Raw genomic sequence first — 16,215 nt, 5'->3', positions numbered from 1 at the left:
AAAATCAACTCGGATAATCGAGAGGTTTCGCCCTTTACATTCAGCTCAGAAAGATTGTTTTATAATTTTTTTTCACAAAGTTCTTTAGAACAACTTCTGCAAAAATTGAATGAGCGTTTAACAGCAAAATTAAAAAATCACCTACAGTTATTCTTCAAAAGAAAGTATAACATAATAAAGTATAATAAAATTTCTCAAAAAACATTTTACAGCTTAAAGTTTTTACATACTTTTATATCAGTTTTAAAAACATATACGAATCTTTTACGGAACTATACGGATACAAATAAAGATGCGGCAAAACATGTTGCGAACTTTGTCAGTTTATTTAACGTGAATTAAAAATCGCACATAAATGTAGTTTACATTGTTCGAAAGCGTGAATCTTTACCTTTCATTTGCGTATTTGTTGAGCATTGTATGATTTTTTTATTCACCAAATTATTCAGCATTAAAGCCAAAAAAATCATTGCTGCTTCATTGTTGAACAATTCAGTGAAAAAATTCGTACAACGCTCATCAAGTATGCAAATTAAAAGTGAAGATTCACGCTTTCGAATGCTGTAAACCGCATTTGCGTGCAATTTTTATTTTACGCCGTGAAGCTTTGCAAAGTTTATAAAACATTTAGAGATTTGACGCATCCCCATTTGAATCAGTGTAACTTTGTAAACAATCTGTAATTCGTTTAATGAATTATCAATCTCAAAACAAAAGATTTCAAGCTTTAAGGTGTTTTTCTGAACATTTTTTTACTATTATTGTTGACAAAGCTGACACTCTTGAATTTCGCTTATTTCTGGTCAGAATAGAAGATTCTTTAATTTTGCTGCCGAGTGTATATTGCTAAACGTTTATATTTAAAATATATGACACTTGGTATTTATGTATCTGATAAATATTGATTGATGCATGTACAAATTAAATTATAAATACAAAATTTAAGTTACTATTAGTAAGAAGTAATATAGCCAAAGGAAAATTTTGCTTTCGTTACGTCTATCGCCTCTGTTTTGCGTCCGGTAACAACGCAGCGTGCGTCCGCAATGCTGAGAGGTTTTCCACGAGACAAAAAAAATGTTTTCAGCGAAAATGAAGCTAAATACTCTTTCAAAAATTTTTCCTAATTTGTAGGAAAATTAAAAGTAATTAAAAACAATTTTTTGACATTTGTCGATTCTATCTCCGATTGTTTAAAAATTTATTAAAAAGTTCATTATTAAATAAATACTCAAAAACTGAACTTTTTTGCAAAATTTATATTTTACTTGTAAATTAGAATATTTTTAGCAGGAATAAAAAAAATTTAGCTAGCATTATTAGCAATAGATTTGTGAATTTTTAAACAAAATAATCGCCAAATTTTTAATGTTTATAGAATTTTATTTTATAGAAATAGTATGTAAAATCTTTTTAGAAAGAGTAAATCAAATAATAACACCGTATGTCGCACTGCCAACTCGAGATAAAAACAGCGATGGGATTTTGAGCCAACGATAATAGTTCGAAATCTTTAGCAGCTAGCGCGCAGTCAGTCTGTAGTGGAGTGGGGATGGCTGCATGCTGGCTGCAAAAAACATTGCTGTTTCGAGCCCGAATACTGCAGAAACGTCGTCGGCGCTCTGTTGTCGCATACACACACGAAACCGCGCATGTCACGCACCGGCATAAATGGTGTCTCTCCGCGCTGACGCTCGGCTGCCGACACACGCGAGCTACGCGAGGCGCGCACGTACGTGTTTCGTGGCAGTGCGGCGGAGGTCGGGGTGCCGGCAGAAAGTAGTGAGGGGCGTTTCGATACCGCATCTTCCTCGCTCGACGCTGGATCGAGAGAAAAGACACGGAATCGCGGCGCTCGAGAAGCTGACAGAAATGGTATCCCTTGCGCCTATACGGCTGATATACGGGATACCGCGGTTTGCCGCGCGCTGTTGTAATTTTTAATTGCATAAAGAAATTTACTCGGATACGAGTATTTTTTTGAAAAATAATGTAAATAGAATTACGATTTTTAATAATAAATTAAAATTATGTCATCGTGGCAATATATTTTAACTTCAATTTGTGGGACTATTACTTTACATAGGGACATAATTTTAATTAATTAATGAATAAATGTAAATTTCTTTAATTACTTATTAAAATAATCTGAAGTAGAAAATAATTTTAATTTGATTAATTTATAGATATGTTTACATTATTGGGCAAGCCAGTTTACTTTGTAATTGGCGTAAAACAATACTCTGAGAAAGAACCCGAATGAACGTCTGAATTTTCTTCGTATATAGACGCAAGGGATACCATTTCTGTCAGTTTCTCGAGCGCCTCGATTCCGTGTCTTCTCTCTCGATCCAGCGTCGAGCGAGGAAGATGCGCTATTGAAATGTCCCCCACTATTTTTTGCCCGCACCCCGACTTACGCCGCGCTACCGCGAAACACGTACGTGCGCGGCTTCGCGTGTGTGTGGCAGCCAAGTGGAGAAACATCATTCTGCCGGTGCATGTACATACGTGTCTCGCGGAAGCGCGGAAGAGATCAGGAAGCAGACAGAAACTTGAAGAGTGAGAATCAAAGTTTTGCCTCCGATTATAGAAGTTAAGCAATGTAAAATGTTTGAACAAAATATATATAAGGCATTATAAAAATAGTGATTATCACCTTTTGAATATATATAATATACATACAATACACACATACACACGCACGCACACACACACGCACACGCGCGCGCGTATGTGTGTGTGTGTGTGTGTGTGTGTGCGTGTATGTATATGTATGTATGTATTGTATGTAACGCCTTATGCAATAATGAAGTTATTCAATACTAAATTAGTAATTCTAATCAAAGAAATAAAGAGTCATGCGCAAGATCTTAATGCAAATTATCCATAATGTCTTCTTTTAAATTACAGTGTAATAAACGTTTCGATCGATTCCTGTATTGAATCATCAAAACATACTAAAAAAGGATCCAGTGCATTTAGTTGATTAAGATTTTTCATATAAATATAATTTTTTTATGTTTGAAATTATGACAAATCAATATCTTATATGGTTGAATTTGTTTTTTGTTTTTCATGAACTATATTATTATGTTAGTACAAATATGCCAACCCATTAAAAAAAATGGCAATTTTAAATATATTTAAAAATATTATGCATATACTGCAGTACCATTACGCAATAAATTATGTTACACGGCGAATCTAATAAAAAGTTCAGTTTATCTAAAAAATCATTAAAGATAGAAAAACATTTGTTATGAAAATTATAAAATAATTAAGAGAACATATTTTAATGATTTTGAGTAATCTTAAATGTCCTTGGTTTTCGTACTATCAGTAAAAAATTTTTGTAATGGAAATTAGTATCTTTAAGTATATAAACCAAAAGAAGTCATCTAATAGTTTGCAACAATTGGTTTATTATGCCAAGAAATGTTAAAAGTCAACCAATTCTTTTATTTTTTTAAAGGTATAATAATAGTTTAACATATTAAATAGAGTGATCTTGAAAAGGATAAAAGCACAATTAAGACTACTTCTACCAATCCATTTATTTTCAACAGTTTATCACTTCGGAAAACATAATATAAAAAATAAAACATTTTTTGCGAAATACATTTCAAGAATTAGAAGAAATAAGCAGAAAAATTTTAAATAATAAATTAATCTTTTGATTTAATAGACAATCATATGAAACTATATTCTATAATATAATAATTAATATTTCATATAATTGTCAATTAAATCAAGAGATAATTCATACATTAATTCCTGTTTTATCTTTTACATTCTTTTCATTGAAGGTTTTGAACATTTCTAATGATAAAACAGTGATTGCATGAGATAAAAATTTTCATTAACTTATCGTCCGAACAGTCAAAACAGTCGATAATATCACTACTCTTCAATTACCGCCGGGCCCCCGGGGCCCCCGAGATGGTCACGAAAATTTGCCTAGGGTTGACGGTCTTTAATAGTCTCTCGTCGGTGACTATATAAATATTTATATAGTCAAAGCAGTAGACCTTATGGCTCTGGCAGACCAGCGCGATTTGCGACACGCGACGCGCGATTATCCAATAGGCGTTTACAATTTTTTGAAAAGACGTACGCCTATTGGATAATCGCGCGTCGCGTGTCGCAAATCGCGCTGGTCTGCCAGAGCCATTACTCTCAGGGTTGGGCAATTTAGCATTTCGAGAGGTTTCTTACATTTTCTATGGACTATAATGGCTCTGGCAGACCAGCGCGATTTGCGACACGCGACGCGCGATTATCCAATAGGCGTACGTCTTTTCAAAAAATTGTAAACGCCTATTGGATAATCGCGCGTCACGTGTCGCAAATCGCGCTGGTCTGCCAGAGCCATAATACGTAGAAAACCTGTATGAAACGGATGAAACGGATTATACACGTTAAATCTTTAAAAATACATCGCACATGATATTCAATGCATAAATATAATTTGTTTTGCACTTTTATATAATATACGATAGTCGCTATACTGATGAGCGTTATTTGTCCTTTTTTAATATTTTAGAAACCAAATAAAATTAAGTCTGTTCGTGTTGCTTGCACTTAGAATCTTCACGATACGCGACGGTCCAATCGACAGTCCAATAAGCGTATAGCTTTGTTTAATTTGTCGATAAAAACTGCATACTCATTGGATTGTTACGAGTCGCATATCACATCATTACAATAAGCTGTAGCCTTAAGCCCGTATCAGACTATGCATTGAAAATTAAAGATTGAAGATTAAAGATTGAGCTTTGGCCAATCAAAATAAAAGAAGTTAAAATTTCCTTGTTTTGATTAGTCAAATTTCAATCTTTAATCTTCAATCTCAATGACTGCGTTCAGCAGACTCAACATGTTGAGATATTCTTCTAGATCATCCAATCAGACTTTTAGATTTAGAAGAATATACCAATAACAGTAAGCGCTCACTAAACTGTTGAGTCTGCTGAACGCAGCCAATCTTTAATGCGTAGTCTGATACGGGCTTTAGGTTTGTTTGTGTCGTATGCTCCAATATACTCCAAACTCCAATACATTTGCTGCAAATGCATTGGAGCTTGGAGCACTTTGGAGTATACTAGAGCATGTGAAGCAACAAATCTATTAATACAGAAATTTCTTGGATTCACGACAATATTTAAAAAAATATATATTTTAAATTGTCTACGGATTTGTTGTACTGTTTATAAATAAAAAAATGAATTCTAAAAATGATTAGATAAATAATCAATAAATAATATCACATATATATCTTAATTATAATTCACAGGACGACAGTATTATAATCACTTCACTATATTCTAGGTCAGTGCTCGGAATTAGTGGCACATTTCGAGCCGATTTCCGAGGCGACGCCTACTGTCTCCCCTCGAGCCCCTCACTCCGCTCGCGGACCTACAGCCGAGCTGCCGGCCGCGCGTCAAATGTTGTGGCTCAGGAGCGTAGAGCGTCCCTTGTAAAAGAAATAGCCTAGGGCCTAGAACCTAGAAATAATTATTATTTTTATAAATAATTATATAAAAATTTAATATTAATGTATGTAATATATACATACAATATAAATAATTATATAAAAATTTAATATTATTGTACGTAATATATACATACAATATAATATACATATATTATAATAATATATTTCCAAAATATATAATTAAAAAATTAAAATTTGAAATTAAAATTTAAACAATAGCTTTCCACATTACCCATGAGGTACTATTGCGAATGCGTTTTTTTTTAAGTGGTTTCCCCAGTAGGCCTAATCCACTAAAAAAATAACTAATTGTAAGATAATGTAAAATGTGGTTTAGCACATCATATGTGTCTTTGGCAGACATGATGTCCTCTGCGGACAATGTTTCTTGTCAACATAATGTCTAAACACGATGTCTCCTATAGACATGATTTATAAAAACGGATAAACGTTCTTCTTTGAACGATGCATCATTGTCCTCACTCATGCGAGCTAGTTCTTCAAAAATTTCTGTAGATATATTATCCTTAGTAGAATCGTGTAAACGACCCAGAAAATCAGAGGGTATAGCGGAATAAGAAAAGTGATTTTGGGCTCCCGTGTAATCAATCGTTGTATACGACATCATGTCTATAGGAGACATCGTGTTTAGACATTATGTTGACAAGAAACATTGTCCGCAGAGGACATCATGTCTGCCAAAGACACATATGATGTGATAAACCACATTTTACATTATCTTACAATTAGTTATTTTTTTAGTGGATTAGGCCTACTGGGGAAACCACTTAAAAAAAAACGCATTCGCAATAGTACCTCATGGGTAATGTGGAAAGCTATTGTTTAGATTTTAATTTCAAATTTTAATTTTTTAATTATATATTTTGGAAATATATTATTATAATATATGTATATTATATTGTATGTATATATTACGTACAATAATATTAAATTTTTATATAATTATTTATATTGTATGTATATATTACATACATTAATATTAAATTTTTATATAATTATTTATAAAAATAATAATTATTTCTAGGTTCTAGGCCCTAGGCTATTTCTTTTACAAGGGACGCTCTACGCTCCTGAGCCACAACATTTGACGCGCGGCCGGCAGCTCGGCTGTAGGTCCGCGAGCGGAGTGAGGGGCTCGAGGGGAGACAGTAGGCGTCGCCTCGGAAATCGGCTCGAAATGTGCCACTAATTCCGAGCACTGTTCTAGGTTATCCGTTCTTTGATAGAGCTGCCACAGTAAGAAACGTTACGATCATTCCATACAAGTTATTTAACTCAAAAATAGAAACCTGAAAATTAAAAGCAGGAATTCAAACAATTGTTGATTATGAATCAATCAACAATTTTTAAAATATTTGCACATGCCACACGTGCGCATCATACAGTGGCGCCACTTTATACGTATTATACGTATTATACATTGAACTATACTCTAACTGGAATGGGCACTGCCATATAACATCCGTAAGCGGAAGACGTGATAGAAATAGCATGATGCGAGGGGCCACCTCTCTTTTTCTAAGCGTTCTCTGCGCATGCGTTAGCATTCACTTTACATTCCTACTCAAAAGTTAAATTTCTTTTTTGTTTTCATGTTGATACAGCATGTAACGGAATTCGTGGCAACGAGGAAGAAATTAACTTTTACTTAAAAAGTTACTTAAATACTTAAAAAAATATAATACAATTTTGCTTTTGTTTTATTTATGTATGTCACTCAAGTCACTCGTTTATCTAGTCTCATGTGCCGGTACTGCAAAACTTTCTAACGTGACTGTACTGACAAAGAGAGGTGGCCCATAGAACTTATAGCAAGGTCCGTGGATTGGCGTTGGAGGGGAAGGAAGGTCGTTGCATCCACTTCAACGATGTGGAACGAAAATGGCGGCGGCCATACTTTTACTGCACACTCGCTCACTCACACAACTAATAGCTGTAGTACCTTACTATCTACGTACATACACTAACACTGACTCGCTGTCTCGAAAATGGCGGCTATGCAACGACCTTCCTTCCCCTCCAACGCCAATCCACGGACCTTGACTTATAGTAATGGAAGGAGAATACGGCCGACGAGCTGTGAGCAAGATCTAAAGGACAGAACTATCTTTCTGTCCTTCTCAGGGACTTTTCTTCTCTCTGCGCATGATCACGCTTCACCAATCAAAATTTGTAGATATCGGAGGATTGTTTCAGATTGTTTATATCTATCACTTTTAACGGGAAGATATTTTCTGTACGTAGAGTGAGATTTTATTTTTATATAAAATGGTTAAATATTGTGTTTTGTGTGATAATCGGGATAAAACAGCATCTTATCACAAGTAAGTAAATGTATTACAGCTTCTAATATTAATATGTACATAATAGTATATATATATGTTCTACGTTTGCATGGTATTTTAGGTTAAGTAAATCATATTTTTATTCTTGCAGATTTCCACAAGATGTACAAATAAAAACAAAATGGTTAAAATTTTGTAACTTGAATGAAGCTATTCTTAGAACTTCCACTTTTTTATGCTCCAATCACTTTACAAAATAAGATTACCTTCTTACAGCAACAAATAAAATTTTAAAAAATAAAAGCATACCATCCGTTTATCATATTAAACGTAAAAAACGGTATGTATCTAAAGAGGAAAACTATAATATATGTAAGACAGTTATTTGATTATATATATATAATTTTTAATTTTATATATATCCACATATTTCTATGTATCTAAATACAAAATAATTTTAGGAGTCTAGATGATAATGATAAAGACTGCAAGCATAATAAGGAAATTGCTAAACGTAAGAAAAGTGAATGCTTACTAAATATACATGAAGAGGAATCATGTTCAACTGTAATTCAGCATCCAACAGATAACAATATCAGCGATGAACCAACTCATGAAAAGGAATCGTGTTCAACTATCATCCAGCATACAGCAGATAACAATATCAGCGATGAACCAACTCATGAAAAGGAATTGTGTTCAACTATCATCCAGCATCCAGCAGATAACAATATCGGCAATGAACCAACTCATGAAGAATCGTGTTCAACTATAATTCAGCATCCAGTTGATAACAATGTAAACAAAACTCCAGAAAATGAAAATTTAAAAAACTCCAGAGAAATTCATTATGGTGAGTTTTTGAAAATATTAGTCAACTTATCAAAGTATCATTTTACTGTTTATTCTTCAATGTGTATATTAAATACTTATTCATAATTATGAATGGGAATCTTAATTATATATATTTGCTAAATAAAAGCACTAATTATTATTATTGCTTATTAGGTACTGATGCAGTATTGCCGATAAATGTAACTCCTCCAAATTCTCCGCGTGAAGCACGATATATTGGTGATATTAGAACACCACATTTAGCCACCCCACGGAGAGCTAAAAGAGCATTAAATATAGCAAAGCTAGTAGTAAAAGAACAAAGGAGAAAAATTTTAACATTACAACAACAAACTACGAGACTGAAAAACCGTGTTAAAACTATGAAAGACTTGATAGATCATCTTAAGAAGAAGAATTTTATATCGGAGAATGCTGTGGATCATTTAATGGTATATCAAGAAGTTTCTATATAATAATTAAACGTAAAGCGATAGCATTTTCAGATAAAGCAGGCTCACTCGCTTTGAATTTTATTGCTTGTATGTTTAAACATAGCATCATGAATAATTATATATAATCAATTAACTGTATACTGTATATAATCAATCAACTATATATAATCTATATACAATCTGTGTATAATCTAACTATATATAATCTATCAACTATATATACAACTATATATAATCAATCATAGCATTAAAGATTATTTACGCCAAGAAATCTTTTGTATTTTTTTTAAACAAAAATATTTTAAAAGGTTAATCTGTTTTATAAGTTTTTTGACATGTTTGTAACTTTTATTACATCTTCCGAGGAAATGTTACTAAATAATTCAATTTTAATTTAGAGAGATATTCGATCGATAATGTAAATACAAATCAAAACAAGAAGGCCTTTCGTACGGTCGTAGCTGGATCTTAGTGCTTTTGTGTACTTGTATGATTTTATATACTTTATATTTACAATATCAAAAACATTCAATATCGAGATTCGTGTATATTTGACGGCAGAACATTTTTATTCAGTTTCAGAAGAGTTTGAAATTTTGTACATTTTTGTATTATAAAGCTCTCCAATTGAAGCAATTAATCAAAGCGGGTTAACTGCTTTATTCGAAAACGTTATGGTCCGAATTCATAGTCGATTTAGAAAATCGACCATGTATTCGGATTTATATCATTTTATGTTTATCATTTATATATAAATTTCTATCGGCTCCAACAGAAAGTTGTTTCAAAAAACCGCTCCAATAGGAGCTTGTTTTTTAAAATAAGCTCCTATTGGAGTGATTGGAAAACATTATTAAGGTTGTTCCACCTTTTGGTAAATTTAATTGTTAGGTAAATCTTTGCGGATCGCAAGGGTTTACCTAACAGTTAACGTTACTTGATACTTACCAAAAGGTGGAACAACCGGGCTAATTGGTATACAATCCGGTACATAATAATAAGATGGATAAAAAAAATTAGAAATAATAAGATCGATTTTCAATTGTACATGAGTATTATATAATAAGATCACGTATATTTTTTAAAATTATGGTGATTTTTTCAGATCCAATTACCTGATCCTATCCAAGAAATCATAAAACGCAGGAAATCCGTAAAACAAAAATATTCTCCCGAATTAAGAGCATTCGCACTTACATTAAACTTTTATTCTGCGAAAGCCTACAATTACGTACGGAAAAGTTTTTGTAACCTTCTACCTGAACCCTCTACCATTCGAAAGTGGTATTCAGTATTGAATGGACGCCCTGGATTCGCCGCTGAAGCATTTGAAGCTCTAAAGTGTCAGGTTAAAAAAAATGACAATCCGGTTCTATGCAATCTCGTAATAGATGAAGTAGCCATTCGACAACATGTAACTTATGATGGAAAAAGATACTACGGACTTGTTGATTTTAGGATTGATCATAATAATGCTTTCGATATAGATTATTCGTGTAAAGCAACAAATGCCTTAGTGTTCATGCTTGTCGCAATTAATGGCCACTGGAAAATTCCTGTAGGATATTTTCTATTGAACTCATTAAATGGAGTTGAGAGAGCAAGTTTATTAGAAAAATGCCTAGAGTTAATAGAAATGACAGGAGTAGAAGTGCATTCCCTTACTTTCGATGGAGCTAGCGTAAACATAAATATGTGTAAATGTTTAGGGGCAAATTTTGAATTAGGGACTGCTTTTAAGCCATATTTTATTAATCCCAAAACGAAAAAAAAAGTTTTCTGTTTCTTTGACCCATGTCATATGTTGAAACTAGTGCGAAACACTTTGGGCGATCACAAAATAATAAAACATAAAGATGCAAATATCTATTGGCAGGATATTGTGCTTTTACAAAAAATGGAGGAAGAAGAAGGGTTACGTGCTGGCACAAAATTGACCAAGAAACATATTTTATATGTAAATAACAGAATGAATGTCAAAATAGCTGCTCAAACTCTGAGTGAAAGTGTTTGTTCTGCTCTCAAGTTTATACACGAAAGCAAGCAATATAAGCAATTTTATTCTCCCGAAAAAACGGCCGAATTTTGCTCGGTATTTAATAATGCATTTGATATTTTAAATGTACGTAGTCAATTTTCAAAGAGGTCATATTGTAAAATACCTCTAACAGATGAAAGCTATGACAGCTTAAAAAGTCAGGCTGATAAAATTATAGAATACATTAGCGATTTGAAAACTGTAAAAAATCAATCAATTTTAGAATGTACTAGAAAAACTGGCTTTTTAGGGTTTGTTATTTGTTTACAAAATATGTTTGAATTATGGAATGTTTTAAAACAATTAAAATTAAAGTATTTATTGACATTTAAACTAATCCAAGATCATTTAGAAACTTTTTTTAGTGCCCTGAGAAGTCGGGGAGGATTTAACAACAATCCTAACGCTCAACAGTTTGAAGCAGCATACAAAAGATTGATGATTAGGCATGAAATTAATGCGTCGGAAAGGGGTAATTGCCTAATTAATGATATTCATATATTACATGTACCTTCAACAAGCAAAAAATACTCCGATCCTATATACGACGAATCGCATGATTTTGGAACAGTTGCCGATATACAATTTGATCACGATTATTTAAATTCGTTGTGGTCTCTCAGTCCGTACGTGGAAGATGTTGTAAAATATATTAGTGGATTTGTCGTAAAAAAATTGACTCGTGATAAAAAAATGTGTAAGACGTGTGCCTCTTTCTTAATATCCACGAATAATACCTCACACTTAATCACATTAAAAAATAGAGGAAAATTGAGTATTCCTTCGGAAGACGTAGTAAGAATTACAAACCACTGCGAAAAAATTATAAGACAAAATAGTCATTTAATTTTTGTTAAAAAAAATATAAAAGATATCTTGGCGTTAAAAATTTTTAACGCTGTGAGTAATTACAGTTTTACGCAAGATGCTATGTTTGAGCATGTAAGAAGCCAAGATATCTTTGACAATCATAAAGTACAGCTAATAAAATGCATTATCGAAATTTATATTAAAATACGTTTGTATCACGAAGCGAAATTTTCAGGTGACGCTGAAAAGAAACAATATATACGCCACAAATATTCAAAACTTATACATTTCTACCATCAATAAATTATATATAAAGTATTTTTCTAGAAATTTTTAATTATTATTATTATTATTTTATTTTATCACGTAGAATTAGAGAGAACTTAGTAACACATGGCGCCTCATTTGGCACATGCGCAGAGAGAAGAAAAGTCCCTGAGCAGGATAGAAATATATCTTCTGTCTCTCAGATGATGCTCACACTCTCCACCTATTGCCAGAGTAGGCTATTCCCCTTCCATTAGTATAAGTTCTATGAGGTGGCCCTTCGAAATGGCTCTCTCTCGTCACGTTTTCTGGCGGCTAGTGCCCATTCCAGTTAGAGGGTGTTTACGATAACTAATCGGATCTCGGATTGAATTGAACAATGGTACTCAACGTAGGTATAGAAAATTTCCCTAGGCTAATCGGATTGACGATTGCTGTCTCAAATGTAATCCGATTGATGACAAAGCGTGGAGACCGAGAAGCATGCTTGAAAAGTAAAGCCTGCCGCAGACGATACGTTTTTTCTTACAGGATTGCTTACGTGCTCCTATACTGGCAGTCTTACGTGCTCCCGTACTGGAAATGGGTAGCTTACGGGCTACGCTACTGGCTCGCGTATTGGATTTTCGTAATAGTTCATGTCCTATTTTTCTTACGTGATTCTGTACTGGTTTATTGTGAAAGCCAATCAGGACGCAGTCTGTATAGGTTATACTGGGTTATACCAGGTTATACTGTCGAAGTGTTGTCAAAGTTCAAACGTGAATTCACTTCGCAAACATGACGTCGTGCAAAAATGAAAAGACTTCAAAATAGTCCAAAAAAAGTATTTTATGTTTAATAGAGGCCTACTAATAGGAACCATGTTTATATGCGATAAACACACCAAATTACCATAATAAGCACAGTAAAAGTAAGGCATTAAAGAATGTATTGACTGTCGACTCCATAAACGTCGGCGATATTTATTTTGTTGTCGCAATTTTTCAATAATTAAAAATAATGCAATAGCAATTTTACGACAATGAACAACTGTTGCAATAATTTCATCCATCTCATCTATCTCATCCATATTTAAGCGTGTCGCTTCTATGAAACAAATTTCAGTTGCTCAGCCCGTACGAATATACATAACGGAATATAACAAGAACGGAATATACATAAATAAAATTAAAATAATTGTATGCATATATGATGCGTATATTCCATTTTTATATTATTAGTCTCTAATAAACAACTAATAAAGAAAAGTAGATTTTACAAATTTTAAGTTAGCACAAATTGATATTGTTCAATAATGCCCTTTTCATGTCAATCCATTTTCCAGTAATTTTTATTTATTCTTGGAGTTGAACTTTATTTACGGTCTGGAAAAGAATAAAAAAAACATTTTCAGAGACATTATTGATTTTTAACATATAAATTAATATTGATTAATGTATAATGTAGTTGAATAATTTCAAAGTTATTTTTACTAAGTTTATAATAAACAGAAATTCTATATGATATGCTTGAAATATTAGGCTTGTTTTCTATTCCTGCACTAGACTGCACTGGAACGTTCCTTCTTGCTTTCGCTAACTTTGAAATATCTATCTATTTCATTTTAAGTGTACACTTATTTAGAGAGTTCAGGAACAGAAAACAAACGGATTATATGCTTTAATATGTACACCCAAAGACTTTAATTCTGTCCATGGGGAAATTTTCCAAACTGAGAAGTCACCACTTTCTACGTACTCACAGTTCATGATTCCTGAAACAACTAGAGCTTATTGGTTGTTACGTTAATCATGAACTGTAAGTATGTAGAAAAATAGCGACTTTTCAGTTTGAAAAATTTCCCCATGGACAGAATCAAAGTCCTTGGGTGTACCTAATAATTAATAATTGTTTTATTAATTTTGTTTTGTTTCCGATATAACCACAAACTTTAGAATAGATTAATTAATTTTTACAAACAGAAATTTAAACGAAATCCAGTGTTTAGACAAAAAAATTACAATAAATCTAAATTTAAATCATTCTTTTTAACTTTATCTTTGATTTTTTGTGTTATTATTTAAAAAAATAAAGAGACTTACTTTTCAAGCATGTTTCTCGGTCTCCACGCTTTCGTCATCAATCGGATTACATTTGAGACAGCAATCATCAATCCGATTAGCCTAGGGAAATTTTCTATACCTACGTTGAGTACCATTGTTCAATCCAATCCAAGATCCGATTAGTTATCGTAAACACCCAGAGTATAGTTCAATGGATACGAATGGTGTTTGATGACGTTAGAGCAGTCCCAAAATGGCGGTGGAGGACTCAATTGGATACTGAAAGTTGTGGTGGGGGTTCGATGTCGCTTCTCTCTTTAAATAGGACTTTACTCTAGACCAATCAGGACTAGGTCCAAATTTTGAGATTCAATATGGCTACGATTCCGGTACTGGGACGTATTTATATTTGTATTTATATGTGAATCAGAGATAATCGGTAAATCGAAGAAATTCGAAGCTACTTAAAAAAGGAAGAACGTAAAGGTAAGATTGAGACTTTGTATTAATGAAAATTGTGATAATTGTTTTTTCAAATTTTTTAAACTTGGATTAAAAGAAATTTAGAAAGTTATAAGAATGAGCTTATGTGTATGTCTAAATTGTTATATTTTATGTTTATAACAACAGTGTTTATTGTAACAGTGATTTGTGTTAAAGATAATAAATTTCAAGTATTTTTACACTTTATATTTATTTTTTTTAACAACATCTACATTTTAAGTACAGTCGTGAGCTAAAAGGTTGCAACACATTTTCTTCGATGGTTTTTGGAATGTAGACTTGCTCATCAAACGGCGAACGTAATTGGTTCTTATCTGTGGATCCAACCAATTACGTTTGCCGATTGATGACATCGAAGAAAATGTGTTGCAACCATTGAACTATACTCTAACTGGAATGGGCACTAGCCACCAGAAAATGTGACGAGAGAAAGCCATTTCGAAGGGCCACCTCTCTTTGTCAGTACAGTCACGTTAGAAAGTTTTGCAGTACCGGCACATGAGAATAGATAAACGAGCGACTTGAGTGACATACATAAATAAACAAAAGCAAAATTGTATTATATTTTTTTAAGTATTTAAGTAACTTTTTAAGTAAAAGTTAATTTCTTCCTCGTTTCCACGAATTCCATTACATGCTGTATCAACATGAAAACAAAGAAATTTAACTTTTGAGTAGAAATGTAAGGCTCAATGCACACAGGACGCGTCAACGTGTTACGCGTGGTGAGGTAGCCAATCATTTTTTTGCTTTTATGACAAGAAATAAGAAAGCAAAAGAATGATTGGCTATTTGCCACGCGTAACGCTTTGATGCGTCTTGTGTGCATTGAGCCTAAGGTGAATGCTGACGCATGCAGAGAACGCTTAGAAAAAGAGAGGTGGCTCCTCGCATCATGCTATTTCTATCACGTTTTCCGCTTACGGACGTTATATGGCAGTGCCATTCCAGTTAAGGGCCTCGCACATGAAATGCATAACAGAGCATAAGCGTAGCATAAGGCCTCTGGACCAATGGGAATCTTATGTAAATCAATATGGCGACTTTATGCTGGATACTCATTGGTCTATCGGTCTTATGTTGTGCTTATGTTATGTTATGTATTTCATGTGCGAGGCCCTTTAGAGTATAGTTCAATGGTTGCCACCTTTTAGCTCACGACTGTACAGTCGTGTTCATCATAGTTGCGACACTTTTTCTTAGATGCGTCTCTGAACGCAACTAAAACAAGAGCTGAGAACATGATTGGTTCTTACTTGTGGAGCCAACCAATTATGTTCGCCGCTCGATGAGCAAGGCTACATTCCAAAAACCATCAAAGAAAAAGTGTCGCAACTATAATGAACACGATTGTACAATCGTGAGTTAAAAGGTTGCAACACATGTTTTCGATGGTTTTTGGAATGTAGATTTGCGCATCGAACGGCGAACGTCATTGGTTCTTACCTGTGGATCC

The 16,215-nt window shown here is 33.2% G+C and overlaps 1 protein-coding gene across 1 annotated transcript; it reads left to right on the top strand.

The window, feature by feature from the left end:
* Positions 1-7,789: 7,789 nt before the first annotated feature.
* On the top strand, positions 7,790-10,182 carry LOC120357496. Its single transcript, XM_039447992.1, has 3 exons — positions 7,790-7,845; positions 8,268-8,659; positions 8,815-10,182. The coding sequence occupies exons 1-3, from the start codon at positions 7,790-7,792 to the stop codon at positions 9,114-9,116; spliced, it is 750 nt and encodes a 249-aa protein (XP_039303926.1). The 3' UTR covers positions 9,117-10,182.
* The last annotated feature ends 6,033 nt before the right edge of the window (positions 10,183-16,215 follow it).

The sequence above is a fragment of the Solenopsis invicta genome, chromosome 4 (genome assembly GCF_016802725.1).
Source record: "Solenopsis invicta isolate M01_SB chromosome 4, UNIL_Sinv_3.0, whole genome shotgun sequence".
NCBI lineage: Eukaryota > Metazoa > Arthropoda > Insecta > Hymenoptera > Formicidae > Solenopsis > Solenopsis invicta.
This window is presented reverse-complemented; position numbering and strand designations above follow the sequence as displayed.